Genomic DNA, 17248 nt, shown 5'->3' with positions numbered 1-17248 from the left:
CAGTGTCTCAGAACAAGCCGTTTGTAGATTCTAGCTTTTGTGATGTCACAAATGCTTAAGCCCCGCCCACCACTGCTGACGGACTCCGCTCTATTAGCATAAACCCGTCCTGAATGAGCTGTACACTCTCCGCCATGTTTATCTTCTCGCCAGAGCATATAACACCAGCATTCATGTAAGAAATCTATTCTTTTGTTGTTTGATTCATATTAACAACAATTTATGACATATGACTTATATTACATCTTGTAATAAGGGGCATAATAGGTCGGTAACGCTTCCTTTTACAGTACAGTACTTACGTGTACTTACTTAGAAAGTACTGGCTAATATAAGGTAAGTACATGGGTTAGGGGTAGGTTTAGGGGTAGGTTCAGGGTTAGTACCTAGTTATTACCCAGTAATTATAATTACTATAATAATCAGTACATAGTAAGTACATGGGTAACAGGACTGTAAAAGGAAGCGTTACCAATAGGTCTCCTTTAATGTTATGTATAAACAAATAAAAGCCTAACACGTGTGTGTGTTGAAATTCTCTCTGATAAATTCATTTACCATACCATTAGAATGTGGCAATAAATGCCAGTATGAATATTGAAAAGATGTAATAGAAGAATAATGTGCAAATGTATGACTAACAGTTACATATGGAAAGTTACATCCTGAAATAATTGTATTCTTCATATTACTTTTATGACTGGGTATTTAAAAATGTAATTAATAGGTTTGATCTCAATTAAAACTTGTAGATCTGGTGTTCTAGCATTCTGACACGCAAAGCGAATTGTGCACGTGATTGGACAGAAAGTGAGGCTTCGTTTGTCGTCGTTTACGGGACTCAGTGAAACCATTAGCTGAGTAGATAAAGTTGGAGATTGTGCTCAGGAAATTGTGCTGTGTTCCTCAAAGATTCAGTTTCATAAAAAAAAAAAAAAAATCAGTTTCATAAGTAACATCACTACTTATATGTACTATTTTACCGCCAAGGTGACCGCTTTTGTAGCTTTTTTTTATGAGTGTAAAAAACTGCTATCTCATTGCATTCTCATAAATTATCTGTCTAGTTGTGTGTTTTTTATTTTTATTTTAAATCTGTATCTTAAAGGTGCAGTAAGCAATTTCTGAGAAACACTGTTGAAGGTGGATCGGACCGAGCACCACAACACACTTGTAGCCAATCAGCATTAGGAGGCGTGTCCACTCATGATGGGGGAGGAGAGAGAGAGTAAGTGAGTGAGAGGGAGATTTGAAGAAAGACTGTAGAAAGAGAGATGTCTGAGAGACATTGCAAAAGAGAAAATGTCAGATGATTATCACTGGAAAAATAAGTGTTATGATCAGGGAGGAGCTTTAGGGCCCGCGTTAATATTAAAAAAGCTTTCCAGAGCCGAGACCGAAGTGGGAAGATCTGAAACCGATGCAGAGGTTGAGTTGTTTCTGCTCAATACGTGAGTAACATTGGTTTTGCTATGTTTCACAGAACCAAGATATGCTGTTGTTGTAATGTTAGCTACAACAACAAACTCTTGCTTGTATATACTCTTGTGTACTGTCTGTTTTTTGTTCTTCCTTGTTGTTCATTCAACATTTTCACTTTATTTTGCTTCGCTTTAGCTATGATAAAGAGACATCCACTCTTGCTTTGCGTGTTCGTGCATTTTGGGGGCAGAGCAATGAAGAGAGGTGTGTGTTTGTTTGGGTTGATTTCAAATATCAACATTGTTTTTCTCAGAATCGCTTACTGCACCTTTAAGTACACATACACATTTAGAATAAAAGTCAAAGGGTGACAGCTCATGAATCGTCTCTAAGTAACAGGGGAATGGCAACAGAGTAGTATCAGATTATGTCAGTATCAATTTATAAAATTTCTCCGAAAGGTCAGATGAGAAAGCTTTGGCATTACAGGGACAGAAAGAATGTTTACCTGACTTTACTATCATCTATTCCCCCACCAACACACACACACACACATGCATACAGACTCTCTTTGTCTCCCTGTCTCTCTCTCTCTCACACACACACACACACACTACCGTTCAAAGGTCTGTTGAAAATGTTTTTGAAAGAAGTCTCTTCTGCTCACCAAAGCTGCATGCATTTCATCAAAAATACAATAAAAACAGTAATAATAATGTAAAATATTATTACAATTTAAAATAACTGTTTTCTATTTTAATATATCTTAAATGTAATGTATTCCTGTGATGGCAAAGCTGAATTTTCAGCATCATCACTGCAGTCTACAGTGTCACACTATCCTTCAGAAATCCAGATGTTGATTTGGTGCTCAAGAAACTTTTTGATGAATAGAAAAGTTTAAAAGAAGAGCATTTATTTGTCTGCTGTGACTTTTGATCAATTTTATGCTTCCTTGCTAAATAAAAGTATTCATTTCTTTAAAAATAAATAAAAAATCTTACAGACCTCAAACTTTTGAACGGTAGTGTGCTCCTCCCATGAGCACTGGATCTCCTTTTTCATCCTCCTACCTTGTCTTCACAAGTGTCACCACATTTTTTTCCTTCCTGGCTTCTCCCACTTATTCTAAATCTGTTTTTTCTTCTGCTCTCTCTCTCTCTCTTTGCTCTTTCTGTGCATTCATGTATGAATTTCTGCAGAAGGTTTGAATAATGCAGGAGATTCCAAGAGGGAGGGAAAAGGAGAGAGGTAGACAGAAACTGAAAGATATAGAGAGCATGTGACATGTGTTCATTCTGATACAGGAGAAAGGAGAGCAGACATCTACATACTACATACACACATACACACCATGGTGCAAAATGTCTAAATGGAAAGACCTTAGGATTGAAGAAAGAAGTATTTGGGAAATAGGTGGAGCTCATAATTGTGTTTTCTTCGTTCATTTTCTTGTTTGTTGCAGGTGGATCGGCTCAAGAGAAGAAATACACTAGATAAGGAAAGATCAAAAGGGAGAGCGTGAAAAAAAGGTGCTCGATATTCCATTGCAAAATGTGTCTCTTGTCGGGTTCAGTAGCCATACATACGGTACACTCTAAAAAATGCTGGGTTGTTGGGTCAAATATGGACACACCCAGCCGTTGGGTTATTTTTTTTTATTACATTTTTAACCCAATGTTTGGGTTTGTCCATATTTGACCCAAAATTGGGTTAAAACATTTTTTAGAGTGTACCATTATGCACAACTGCCCTCAATGAATAATTCACCGTAATGATGCATTATTGAGCTTATGCTGAGTTGGTCCAGTCTGAGCTCTAAACACAGTAAAGAGTACTCTACACAGTAAACTCACACAGGCGGTTGGTCTGAGAACCAGCACTGATGCCTCTAATAAAGCTAAGCATCACTTAAAAAAACCTGAGCATCCCAGAATGCTCTGCGTGCCCACGACAGGTAAGCATGCACATTCAAAATACCTTCCTTTGCTAAAGAGAAAATGATGTGTAAATAATGGTATAATGAATAAATATTAAATCAATTTTTGAATACGATAAAAGTAATGAAATAAAAATGTAAAAACAATAAATCTTCAAAGCTCAAAGCTTTAAAATGTCCATATAAATACAGAAATATAATCAGAAATCCAGTTAAATAATAATAAATGGTAATAACAGGTAATAGTGCTATTATAATGCAATATAATATATAATTGCCTTTGTAACAATTATGACTAACAGACGTTCTAGAGTAATAAGATAATAGGATATAATGGCAAAGTTGTCTGATCATAATGTGTAAAAGCACATGCTTCAATTAACCCATTAAATGACTCGAAACTCACAGAATATGATTCCAACGAAGAGGACTCCAATGACACCCATAATAATCATCATCTGAGGGAGAAAAAAACAACAATTAAAATTACACAATTCGTCACTGACTCTACATTACATGAAGGAAGACAGCAACACAAACACAATCACAAACATCCTGGTTATCAAGAACCATCAGATCAAGAATCTGACAACAAACGCTTACAAGTCCTTAAGTTTAAGTGTATGTAAAATATATTTTTAGGTGCCTGTTCGAGCAACTCAGGGATTGTGGGATTTGTTCTTTTTATCATCTGGCTAGCGTTGTCAAAAGTACCGACTTCAGTACCAAGAAATTTTAAAAATGTGACGATACCAGCATTTTGAGCGCTGTTGAAAGGATTCTTAAACATCTCTGGTTGGCCATTGCATTCACGCGCTCAACATATATGTCTGTGATTGGCTACAATGATCAACGCTTTAAAAACATGTTGTCTTCAGCGTAATAATATGATATTATTACGGTTTCAACTTAAAAAACTTTTCAACTCTAGCTTTCCGTAGAACCAGGCCTGCTTGTCCAGAGACGAGTAAGGGAGAATTTCACATACCAAAGCAATCCTTTCCTTTGAGTTGTGTATTCTGGCAGGTGTAATGGTATCGAATAAATTGTTATTCAAATCACAGGGATTTCAGGAGACAAAACTTGCCTTCATGCGGAGAAACAGCCAAATCAACAAAATATGTTGAAGATCTTCGTTGTTGAAATAATTAAAACGTTACTTTTTTATATAATAAAATTTTTAAATGGTTGACAATTTAGTTGTGACGTCTCTGAGATTAACCGAGGTTCCCCCTCGGTTGAAATTGCGAGGCCCCCTACGGCCGGGGGCCCCTAGAATCATCACCAGCATTTGCCCCGCTAGCGACGGCCCTGCATGTCAGGGGTGCAGGATGTGCAGATCATTTTGAATAAGTTTTAATTTGTTCAAATCCCTAAGTGGGAGTATATGAGAAAAAATAGTAATGCATCAATTACAAAAACATATACATGTTCAGTCATCACTCATTTTTGACAGCTATTTTTTCCATCTCATAGCAGATTTCAAAAATACATTCTTAATAAATCCTTAAACAGACATTTAAAAACATCCTCAACAAGGCAGTTTACTTTACATTTTAGTCTAGATTCGGATCACTAGTAACAAAAATCCTGCTCATAAAGTAGTAGACAGTACACAAAGAGATGAATGATGTCCAAAGTTTCTCTGCATCAATCGGTAATTAGCAAAACCCAGAAGCTCCAGTTTACACATATTAACTAATTAACACTAGCAGCTGTTCTGAGCAAAATCGCTGAGCACAGCATGAGCAATAAGCACTGACCTATTTACTTCTGCATGTTATTTCATTCACACTATATAGAGTTCTGAGTACAGTAGAATTATCTATATAGGCTACTATTATTCATATTTTTAAATCGTTTCTATTTTTTTTTTAAAATGTTTTCATTTTCATTTAAGTTGTAGTAATTGTATGTACTTTTATTATTTTGTTATTATGATTATTTCCTATACAGCTTTATTTAAATTTTTAGGTTTAGTACTTCAACATTAGTACTTCAAGTATAAGTTTTTCATCTAATATTTATATTTTATTTTATTTCAGCTTTATTAATATAATCCGAATGTCCCACCTTGCAGTTCTTCCACCAGTATTTGTTCTTGAGTTTGGCAGCACAGCTTTCGAACTGTGAAGCCCCGGCCTGCAGAGCATCTGCCCTGTCGTCTAGCTCAGACAGCTTCTGGTCTCTCTCCAGAACCTTATCCACATTCACACGCATGATATCCACCACCTGCAGACCACAAACACACAGAAGACATGAGGCAAGAAACATCGACACTGAACACTTGTGTTGCAAAAGCATTGATTCATAAGGAAAGAAAGAAAAGTATACAGAAAGTCTGCAAATCTGCACATTTTGCCCATCCATAGCTAATCCGTATATTTCTTGTCCATAAACACTCACTCACCTCCTCCACTTGTGCTTGTGTCTGCTGTAGTCTGCGGTTGCTGGTGGTGTTTGGAGGGGGAGGAGGACCGGTTCCTCCAGGGCCACCTGGGGCTCCAGGAGCACCTGCTGGGTTGGCATCATCTGCAGAAGACCTGAACATACAAAGACGATCATGACACATAAAAACTGTTGACTGAATTTGTTTAACCTTTACAAAAATTAACCATTTGTATAACCACGGTTTTAATGCAAATACCATGGTTAAACTATGGTTAGTTAAGCAAAACCATAGTTAATTTATGGTTACCATGGTTTAACTACAATAACCACGTTTTTTTTGGTTTTATTTGTTGTAAGACCATGGTTCATTTTCATAATATTTCTGATTTGATGTTCCAGTTATGTCGAACACAGGGTATGGCTTCCTAAAAGAGTTTACTACATTAATTATTCATTTGTACATTAATTGCTTCTATTATTTTAAGGTCTAAATTTCTGGTCGACCAATATGGGTTTTTCAATGTCTAGTAGGGTACCAAGGCTGATTATGTACTGTGCACATGTAGGCTATTACGTTAGGTTCATAAAGGTTCAATGTTTATTATCCATTGAATCCTGGTTATCAGTCTTTATAACAGGGAGGTCTAGTATTATGGAGGGATTATTGGGTCAGATTGAAAACTAAAAGTCTAAAACTAAAAGTCTTAAACGAAAACCAAAAGTCTAAGTTTGAAACTAAAAGTCTAAGTCGAAAATTAATTTGGTATTTAGGATAGGGCATTTCGTATTTAGGATAGGGCATTTCGTATTTAGGATTGGGAATTTGGTCATTTAGCCATTTGGGATTGGGCATTTAGGGATTTAGGATTGGGCATTTAATCATTTAGCCATTTAGGATTGGGCATTTGAGGATTGAGGATTGTATGCAAATAAGGAGGCTTGGCCCAAATACTGGAGGCTGGGTTTGAAATGGCTGGTGCAGGTGCACCTTATGGACAGCAGAGGGAGCTCCAGTGCTAAGGAGCACACTGTAATGAAACCAAACAGAGCGAGTGAGCAGGTCTGAAGCGAGGACTGCACTTTATAATGTGATAACTTCAACTTGTATAGGGGTAATGGAACGAACGGTACATGTATTCCTATTGAACCGAAACGGTAGCCTTACGGGCGTCACGGTTCGGTGCACGAATTTACACGGAGAATACACGGTATAAAAATAAATAAAACTCTAAATGGCGATACATTTCGCTCTATTCGCGTTTGGTGTGAACGCAGCATAATAAACAGGCTGCGATGTCAAGATTGCAATGCTGGAGTGTGTGTGTGTGTGTGCGCGCGAGAGAGAGAGAGAGAGGGGAGGGGGAGGCGCGGGCGCGATCGACCTAGGTGTGTGTGTGTGTGTGTGTGTGTGTGTGTGTGTGTGTGTTGTGTGTGTGTGTGATTTTGGTTGGGTGACAGTTGTAGGTTACAGTTTGACAAGATTGTGTGACAAGAGCACAATGTTGTATTTTATTGCGAGTGTAGCCTACACAAATATACACACTTTGCAGTTTGATCTTTGCGCACACACTCCAACATTGCAATCTTGACATCGCAGCCTGTTTATTATGCTGCGTTCACACCAAACGCGAATAGAGCGAAATGTATCGCTATTTAGAGTTTTATTTATTTTTATACCGTGTATTCTCCGCGTAAATTCGTGCACCGAACCGTGACGCCCGTAGGCTACCGTTTCGGTTCAATAGGAATACATATACCGTTCCAGTACCCCTATACAACGCTGTCATTAAGTTGAAGTTATCACATTATAAAGTACAGTCCTCGCTTCAGACCTGCTCACTCGCTCTGTTTGGTTTCATTACAGTGTGCTCCTTAGCACTGGAGCTCCCTCTGCTGTCCATAAGGTGCATCTGCACCAGCCATTTCAAACCCAGCCTCCAGTATTTGGGCCACGCCTCCTTATTTGCATACACTCCTCAATCCTCAATCCTCAAATGCCCAATCCTAAATGGCTAAATGATTAAATGCCCAATCCTAAATCCTAAATGGCTAAATGACCAAATTCCCAATCCTAAATACGAAATGCCCTATCCTAAATACCAAATGCCCAATCCTAAATACCAAATGCCCAATCCTAAATACCAAATTCATTTTCGACTTAGACTTTTAGTTTCAAACTTAGACTTTTGGTTTTCGTTTAAGACTTTTAGTTTTAGACTTTTATTAGTTTTCAATCTGACCCAATAATCCATCCATAAACTGGTGTGCATCTTGAGACAAAACAATGGCACTGACATATTTTAAGATAGATCAATGGAAGATGAGTTCAGTTAAAACATGCATTTTAGTCTGGGACTAGCATTAAGCCTTATCTGTGTGAAACCGGGGGGTAAATAAAAACATTTAATCGTGACAGTTTAGTGTTAGGCAACTGAGAGATCCTCCAGCATCTCCAACAAATCGATAAAAAAATGTAAGTCACTCACACTCATGGGAAATTAAGCTTGAAAACTGTTTACAAAGTTACATATCGTAACGTTAGGTCTTGTAGCAAAAAAAATGGTAGAATATAGAGTCTGCGAAAATACTTACATTCTCTTTCAGAGTACCTCACCGAAAGGAAAAGAGTCAAAAGGTGATACAATTAAAAATTAAAACAGCGAAGAAGCAGTAGAAATGGTTAAATTAGGAAGGAGAGGCTGATGTGCAAGGTTGAAGCGGCTTGCTGCTGATGCGGGATCCTCGCGCGACTCATCAGTGCAATTGGCGCATTATCGAGGCACGCGCTGGACAGTTAAAGCGGTCGCGTGCTCGGACGCACGAGCGCATAAATCCTTTTCAGTTTTCTCTACAAGAAGTTACAAATTTCAACGTGAATTAGAGAAACACAATGGTTATTTATAACATACAATGCAGTGCGGGCTAATTTTGAGTGCTCTCACTGGATTCTGTTCTTCAGGCTGGATTAGGTTAGTGCAGTAAATGTGCGCGCGCTGCGCTCCTGCACTGCGTCGCTACTGTATCTGAACTCATGAGGAGGATGATGATGATGATGATGCGCTGCGTGTTTTTACTGCCCCCATCCTCCCTCTCTCTCTCTGTGTGTACTGCGGTACTTCAGTGAGTTCAGAGTGCTGAGTCGGCTTGTTCTTTCTAAGGGGACTTTTCTTTTCTCTGATAACTGGTTTCTCCACATACCCCACATGCTATACTTCTCAAGTCCTGCATATAGGCGAGTATGGGTCTCATGGGCCTGGTTTTACAGACAGGGCTAAGATTGAGCCAGGATTAGGCCTTAATTCAATTAGGACATTTAAGTAGCTTTTATAAACACGCCTTAGAAAACAAACAAACATTATTGATGTGCATCTTTAGACAAAACAATGGCACTGACATATTTTAAGATAGATCAGTGCAAGTTGCTTTCAGTTAAAACAGCTCAAACATGCATCTTAATCTGGGACTAGCTTATACCTCATCTGTGAAACCGGGGGATAGTCTATCAAACATCAGGCCCATATTCTGACGTCATCCATGCACTTAATCCAATCTGGGCTTTATGAGGTGGCAGTTAGCTAATTATTTAATAAAAATGCTGCATAACATATTATATAGCATAATGATCACTTTGGTAGATGAAAGGCAGACTCAAAAAGTTCAAAAGTAATTTGTCAGTCTCTATTTGGCCATCAGTCAACAAAGTGTTCAGTTGTGAATCACTACATGCAACTTAACCTAAGTCAAAGGATTGTGATATTTTTTGCCTTTTTGCACAGAAAAAGAGAGCTTCAGTGGTTTACACCTTCAAAAAAGATCACAACTACTACCTTTAGATTCCCTTGACCATAACAAAGCCCTTTATTAAAAAAGGAACTGAAAATAGTGATACAAAATTGACAAAGAAACCTTTACAAGAAGTCATTCAAAAACCACAAGAGAAGTTATAGTTAGGTGGCATAAGGTAACCTATCTAGCAAATAAACAGTGAAGTGAGCACTACTATTTGAAGTAGTGCGTGAACATTTTTCTGCTCCACTAAATACGGTTCAAGATCAGATGTTACTTAAAAGGAACAAATGAAGATGATCATTCACCATTACACGCAAGAAGTGTTTTATGGATATTCTTTTCTGTCAATTAACTTTGTTGTTAGTCTGTTCTGTTGTTCCTCCCTCTAACAATTGTTAAGAAAACTCTTATTAAATCATTATTCTTGCTGTTTTTAATCAGTTATATGCATTGTGTTCATCTCTATCCATCATCCAGTTGGAAACCCTTCATGCCCTTGTCCTCTGTCTGGACCGTTTCTCTATTTCTTCTCATCCTCTTTCTTGCCCTCAGGTGGTTTAGTTCTGTTCTGGGACGCCAGAGAGCCCATGGCATTACGGATGGCTTCATTGTTGGGGTCGACTCCGGGAAGGTTCTCCAGCACACTCTGCAGAAAGTCTGGATCCTGCATCACATCGTAATCCTCCTCATCCTCCTACAGAACACACACAAAGAGTTTCAGTTGGGCACTTTCATGACATTGTGCCAGGTTGTATATGATTATGCATTTACCATGTGACAAATTAAAGGCAGTACCTAATTAATATGTAATTACTTTAAATATCCTATGCACATGGTATAGATTATCTGCTTCCTTAGACTCGTTATTACCAGTTCCATCTCAAATTGAAGTTTAGCTTCAGGTTCTCTTGGCAGAACTGGCATAAACCTAAATCTTCCTTTGACTTCTGTTGTCAGGATTCAAAATATAATCAACGGTGATATCATTATAACATCTGCATACTGAATTACTGTCTTTTTTGCATATATTTAATCACAGATTGCAACAGTGCCTGCTAACTTTTTCAATAGCCTTTGTTCCAAAGGTATTTTTCCCCATTCTTTTTTTTTATAGGGATTTTAATAGTCTTCGTTTAAGAGTTAGCCATGAACCAAACCAACCAGCTAAGAGGTGAATTACAACTTTAAAGTGGAGCAAAAACGAGGGAAAAACTACAGTCCCATGAGACATTGCGAATGACAATCTAATAAAAAAAAACGATGGAGAAAACTATTGATGTTGACGGCTTCAACAAAAGCATATACCATCAATTAACAACCTTGTGGCTCACAGTAGGTCCGTCTGTCTTTAAAGGGATACTCTACTGGTTTTTCATATTAAACTATGTTATTCCCTTAACTAAGACGAGTTGATACATACCTCTCTTGTCTCAGTGCGTGCACTAAATCGCTGTCTTGCGGCGAAACTTTGTTAGATCTTATCTCAGCCCTGTTCATTCAATACGTGCCAAGAAGAGAAGTGACCAAACACCTCCACGTTTTCCCTATTTAAATACAGTTACTAGAGTAGTGTAACTCGACCAAAGACGGTGACACAAAATAAAACGTTGCGCTTTTCTAAGCGTGTAAAATGGATAACTATATTGGCAGAATACCATAGCAAGTGCTTGGGAGCACTTCGACTCGGCGCAGTATTATCATCTCTCGTGAAAAGTCCGCTCCCGTTGAAATGAGAGGGAGGAGGGTAGGGAGCGGGGAGATGACTTTTCACGAGAGATGATATTACTGTGCCGAGTCGAAGTGCTCCCAAACACTTGCTATGGTATTCTGCCATACAATATAGTTAACAAAACAATACAAAACCAGTAGAGTATCCCTTTAAAGGTTTATAAGTTATCGTGAAAAATCAATTCCCCTATGGAGAAAATGACTTCCGGCACCCGACTGTTGAGACTGGCGTCTTTACACTGCATATATGCACGATTCCTCAATTAAAGTCGAGTACTCAATTAAAAAACAAATCCTTGATTGCAATTCACCCGTGTCGAGTACCCGGCAAAATACCGGAAATGGCACATTCCACGGACGAGAATCCATGAACCGCATTATTACACCGTTTTCTAAGGTTGCACGATATATTAAAACCATTTAAAATCATAATATAGCATACTGCTATTGTGAAATCACAAAGGCTGCGATTCAGTCAAATTAATATATATATGCTGTTTTGTTTTTCCCACAGAGAAGCATGACGCTACTCCAAACAAACTGAGTCTCTGCATGTGCTGTTTGTTTAGCTTTCCAATAACGTTCATTTGGGAACGCAAAAAGTCGGACGCGGTTTGTGTTTCATATTTGCATGCGTGAAGCCCGTCTCGGGTTTCTAAAAACTCCCTCTCTGCATTCATTTGAGTTTGGGTTGCTCATTACGTTCATCTAGGAACGCAGTGTGCGCCATCTCACAAGATTTGTAAAGTAGGTAACTCATTTGTAAATCTACGCCAACACAGGAGAATACATAAATATGTTTCTAAATATGCAAATTGTTGTTCATTGCAATTTCAAAATAAAAGTTTAAACCCTCGCTCTGAGTTTGCATGTTTTGATGTGCACATGTTCTTGTTCAAGAAATTACAGCAGCTGTTGCATTTCTATCGTACATAGGTGACCAAATATTAAAGATTAAAGAGGACATTTGAATTAAATGTTGTTTGGTCAATATTAAACAAGGATTTGATCGTGCCGTAGCCAACAACTAATAATAATCGGTAGAATACTATATTGCTAAATTAATCGATAGCTGCCAGCCCTAATATATGGCTTTGCATTCTACTCACAAATCTAATAACGTATTGTTTCTGTGATTCTGTTTTGTGTGGTTTTGACTCGCTTTATCACATTCAAAAGGCTTTTGAATGATGGGAATGAAGAATTTGCAGCTGCTTTTGATTATTCCCACAACATGACTGTGTTCGATCTAAAATTCTCATCTCCTCTCTATAAGAAAGCAGATCTGGTTGGAGGAAAAGAGCTGTGAAACGCACCTTAGGAGCTTCACTGTCGGCTGCTGCACTTGTTTCCACATCCATGGCCTCTGAACAGCCAAACTCTGTGCACAAAGACAAACATGTGGTTGTATAAAACAAATCAGATAAAAGGGGGTTGGTGACTAAGACAACCAAAAACAAGAAATTATGAAGAGTAATAAGCCTGACCTCCTCCTTGCATGGACATCTGTAGGGCGTATGCAATCTGTTCATCCTCCGTCATGCGGCTGAAATCGGGCATAGCGGGAGCCGTCGACATCTTCAGCAGGGCATTTTCAGACTCTAACACAAATACAGAAGACATCAGATCACATTAAACACAGACTTCTCATAAAACAATCTTATACGGTTAAAATACATATGGTTTCACTCTTCAATTTAGAGCATAGAGAAACTTTCCTTATACACAACTCAACAAATATGTTATGTTTTTCGGAGCGTGGTGTCGAGAAATCTCGGAAGCTTTCAGTAAAGCGCGTATCGAGGCTTCATTGATGACGTCAGAAGCCTCGCTTCGGCCTGACTGGTTCAGGAAGCGGTTCGAATATTGCCGCAACATTTATTACAGATATATAAACCCAAGGTTTAAACCCAGCCACTTTCCAGTTTTAGAATTATATTGCCCCTCCTGCCTATTATGACCAAATAATTGATTTACACACATTTAATAGCCCCATTCATTTCAAGCCAATACGTTTATAACACAGTTATGTTATTCAATAATTATTTACTACCAGAAAGTACATTATATTCATATACATAGATTAGTCTATGTGGAAATAGATTTGTTCTTCACCGTTATTTCTAAGCCTTAACTAGGGTGACCAAAAGTCCCGAAAAATTCGGGACAGTCTCGAAATCTAAGCTGTTGTCCCGAATCCCGAAACTGGCCTTAATTGTCCCCAAAATTATACTAAAGCAAAATCTTGATATAAAACATTAAAATCTGTCCGTGGAAGTTGAATCGTCCTGCAGCCAGCCCCCTCAAGTTGCAGCAGCCGTAGCTGCGAGGACAGTGAATGTGCAGGCAGTCAGTCTAAACTTGTTTTTTTACGCACGTCAATTTCGCTCTTGACACGCGAATGGATTCAAAGTGTTCACGCGTATAACTAGACGCAGTAGGCGCGAATTTGACGCGCTTTCGCGTCTGGTGTGAACGCAGCATTAAAGGAGTCATTAATTGGTCGCGTCACTGTGTGCAAAAAAATACTTCGGCCGGGCCTTAATGTCTGATGTCGGGTTACACTTGAAGCAAATCATCTACACAATTATTTAGTTTTCCTATTTAATGACCGACAATTTAGTTGTAATAATAATTTTGGCATAAGGCTTATTAGCGTTAGGCTACAGCCTGAAAGGTCTGATTTAGCCGGTGCACTGTTACAACAGTAACACTTCTTTTTTTTCACAATGACATTTGAGTTCATGATTTTAATGTTTTTTTTTTGTTTTTTTTGTTTTTGTGGCAGACAAAAGACTAATGACAGACTGTTGATCTTTGAATAAAAATATGTTTGGTTCAGGTTTGAACCAAAACATATTTTGAACCAAAACCAACCCCCTGAGATGAGGCTTCATCTCGCCACCTCTAGTGACATGATCCTTCAGAAATCATTCTAATATGCTGATTTGATGATCAAGAAATATTTCTTATTATCAATATTGAAAACTATTGTGCTGCTTAATATTTTGTGGAAACGGCACTAAATTTTTTCAGGATTATTTGATAAATGCCGTTCTTTTGAACATTGAACAACACAAATAATTTGTAACAATGCCAACATTTTCACTGTCATTTCTGATCAATTTAATCCATCCTTGCTGAATAAAAGTATGAATTTGAAAATGAAAGAATTCAAAGGTTTTGCGAGTGAATGGAAAAGCATTGACAATTTTTCTTCCCATCCCTAGATTTCTTTCTATCACCATGTCCTTTTAGGGGCTCCACTTAAACCAAAAACCCACAGCTACACTTGTCAGGGACACCGATGCGTCCACAAACCCCATGTGGTCCAATCCTCATTTAAACATGCCCCTCCTTCTCTCACCATCTGCAGTGGGTGATGACACTCCGACCTCTGCAGCTGAAGCCACTGTTACCCTGCGAGCTTCCTCCTCCTGCCTCTGTCTCTGCTCCTCCATCGACACACGCAGAGCCTGGAACAGAGACACAAACAGTTATAATCTGGAGCATTTCTAGCGGAGAAGTTTGTCCTGTGTGCTACTAACCAGAGCGAGCTCAGGGTCTGCGCTGGGGTCCACTCCAAACTCGAAGTCACTGGTACCCAGGCCAATGATGGTGCCACCCTCTCCAGCCATGATAGGAGAGGACAGAAGAGCATCTGCCAGGCTCGGGCCCGGAGGCACCGTTACCAGGTGAGAGCCTACACCCTCCTTTCCATTTAGGGTGTTCACAAACACGGTCAGCTTATCCGTGTTGACCTCCTAAAAGACAAAAAAACTAAGTAAATGACATGGAAAAAGAAGTAATTTCTTAAGACTGTGGTAAAGTACATTCCCACAGAATAAATGTTCACCTCTTCTCCAAAGTTAACAATGTCAACGCTGACTTTTTCCTTCTTCAAACGTTTTGCCATTTTCACCAACTGAGAGAGAGACAGGTCGGAGGCACAAATGAGAAGGTCACTAACACATTATATTGGCCTTTTTTCAATTCAAAATCATAGGGTAATGTTTACACCCAAGATGCATGAAGAAGAAAAAACACATATTTCTCACATCTTTCTCCAGGTCCTCCACAGGGCTTCCCACAAAAGCAATGATCCTCATCTTATGGTTCTTTCCCTGTCTGTGTTTCAATGCCAGCTGTGAAACAGTGAAGAGCAGAGAGAATCAGAAATATAAGCGTACAGATGACATTAAGAAAAGGTTATATAATAAAATAAAAAGAAAGACATATATAGAAAGAAATATCTATACATTTAACATTTTATTTCAAAAGATCAATAAGTATATACACATATATATATAATCTTTTGAAATTAGAAACAATAACTCCACATTTCTGTAACCTGAGGTTTGATGTTGATACTCATTTCACATGCAAATAGTTTATAAGAAATGATGTTCCTAAAAGGAAGATCATACAAATTTGAAAGTTACAGTAGCAAAAATCAAACAATTTCATTCTAAGGCTCAGACAAAAGGTGTCATCTAAAGTAAATTATGACCATTTTTGGTACAATAATTCATGGTTATAATTGTGGATCTTAGTGGCAAAATAAAAATTAGAATTGTGATGTGATCCGACCCACTCACATGTGCTACTCTGATGCCTGTACAGAAGCAGATGACTCCTATGGGCTGAACGGCATGAAGCTTCGACAGGATCCGGCCCGTGTCAGGGGTCAGTGTGGTCAGGACCTCACAGTTACTGAAACACACACAGTGGGTCTCTTCTATAGATTCTCTCATACACAATAATCCCACATTATACCTGTTAGTAGAATAAATAAAGTATAAAAAACACCATCCTACTTGGCCATAGTGATGAGCCCCACGTTGTTTTCTGGGTTACTCCGAGTTTTTGAATGACAGATGATGTTGACAGCGTCTTGCTGGGCCTGAAGTCTGGTAGGTAAGAAGTCTCCATTGCGCATATATTCACTGTTGTCCACACTAGAAATAATAAACACACACATATATAAATATTATATATATATATATATATATTAATATATATATATATATATATATATATATATATATATATATATATATATATATATATATATATATATATATATATATATAATTAATGTCCACTCAGCATACGAAGCATAATTCTGCACATATGCGTAGTTCTATTTAATATTTAAATATAAAATCTTGTTAATAAAAAGGCTGAGGACGTCATCCAGACTAAATAGTTTATTATGCTAGCAAATTGAAAGTAAAAAAGAAGGATTTTAAGGCCTATCTGGATAGTTATTTATACAAAAACCTATAACGTTAGTTTCAAGAAAATGAAACCAACAAACCCATTTACATTCAAAACTAATTCATCTAACTTAATAATAGGACAACTAAGACAACCTAACAATCGTAGCTATGAGCTTTCTAAGGGTTTTCCCTCATAACATGTCAACACAGAGAAGCTGTTTAACAAGCTGAGGTTCCATCATGACTAAGGAAAACCGCACATCTGTCATTCTGTTCAACACAACCGCTCTCTCAACTCCAATTCACAACACTTCACTGCACAATTGCGTAATATTTCAAACACATCACGTTTATCAAACTACATCTGATGTTTGAAGAATATAAAGTATTTTTTCTTACCAGACCATAGTACTTTCAAGCACCATCTTGAAAATGTTCTGTCGCTCTACGTGACGTAAGCACGTAAGTGAACCCTTATTGGTTAAAGTAGCGCTGATAGGAATCATGGGAAATGTAGTTCATAATGTGTTTTCTATAAATCCTCATTTAACTGTTCAACTGACACCAACTACTTTTAAAAAATGTAAAATATGTATTAGTTTCAAATTCTGATATAGGTTGCCATTTCAATTACAAATACAGCGTGTGCTGGTTAGTATTCATTGTAATTTTGGTAACACTTATAAACACAACATTAGTTAACTACATTATAATGAACTAACAATGAAAAATAGCATTTATTAATCTTAATTTCAAC

General features: G+C 37.9%; 2 protein-coding genes across 3 annotated transcripts; both read right to left on the bottom strand.

Annotated features, from left to right (window-relative positions):
- Positions 1 to 2352: 2352 nt before the first annotated feature.
- vamp1b (vesicle associated membrane protein 1b) lies at positions 2353 to 8811 on the bottom strand. 2 transcript variants are annotated; one of them, XM_056234890.1, is made up of 6 exons: positions 8695 to 8811; positions 8345 to 8600; positions 5772 to 5904; positions 5435 to 5593; positions 3768 to 3819; positions 2353 to 2914 (listed from the first exon to the last, which is right to left on the bottom strand). In XM_056234890.1, coding segments are annotated over exons 2-6 (363 nt in total). In that variant the 5' UTR covers positions 8347 to 8600; positions 8695 to 8811; the 3' UTR covers positions 2353 to 2897. The 2 variants fall into 2 exon arrangements, with proteins under 2 accessions (XP_056090865.1, XP_056090866.1); XM_056234891.1 differs by lacking the exon at positions 8695 to 8811 and having other exon boundaries at positions 8345 to 8672.
- A 775-nt stretch (positions 8812 to 9586) lies between these two features.
- On the bottom strand, positions 9587 to 16975 carry psmd4b (proteasome 26S subunit ubiquitin receptor, non-ATPase 4b). Its single transcript, XM_056234888.1, has 10 exons — positions 16891 to 16975; positions 16087 to 16227; positions 15868 to 15982; positions 15328 to 15414; positions 15126 to 15194; positions 14818 to 15033; positions 14637 to 14745; positions 12757 to 12870; positions 12586 to 12650; positions 9587 to 10235 (listed from the first exon to the last, which is right to left on the bottom strand). Exons 1-10 carry the CDS (start codon positions 16914 to 16916, stop codon positions 10062 to 10064), a joined length of 1116 nt encoding a protein of 371 aa, XP_056090863.1. The 5' UTR covers positions 16917 to 16975; the 3' UTR covers positions 9587 to 10061.
- Positions 16976 to 17248: the final 273 nt, after the last annotated feature.

The sequence above is a fragment of the Rhinichthys klamathensis genome, unplaced genomic scaffold (assembly GCF_029890125.1).
Source record: "Rhinichthys klamathensis goyatoka isolate OS25496 unplaced genomic scaffold, OSU_Roscu_1.1 h1tg000407l_1, whole genome shotgun sequence".
NCBI lineage: Eukaryota > Metazoa > Chordata > Actinopteri > Cypriniformes > Leuciscidae > Rhinichthys > Rhinichthys klamathensis.
This window is presented reverse-complemented; position numbering and strand designations above follow the sequence as displayed.

Bases quoted from the DNA above. Each gene is read 5' to 3' on its own strand.
- vamp1b (XM_056234890.1), bottom strand. The intron at 5,594-5,771 runs GTGAGTGAGTGT...TGTGGTCTGCAG, and splicing joins CACAAGCACAAGTGGAGGAG to GTGGTGGATATCATGCGTGT. The intron at 3,820-5,434 runs GTGGGACATTCG...TTTCTCCCTCAG, and splicing joins ACTGGTGGAAGAACTGCAAG to ATGATGATTATTATGGGTGT.
- psmd4b (XM_056234888.1), bottom strand. From the start codon at position 16,916: ATGGTGCTTGAAAGTACTATGGTCTG. The intron at 15,415-15,867 runs GTGAGTGGGTCG...ACTGTTTCACAG, and splicing joins CAGGCATCAGAGTAGCACAT to CTGGCATTGAAACACAGACA. The intron at 14,746-14,817 runs GTTAGTAGCACA...TCTCTGTTCCAG, and splicing joins CAGACCCTGAGCTCGCTCTG to GCTCTGCGTGTGTCGATGGA.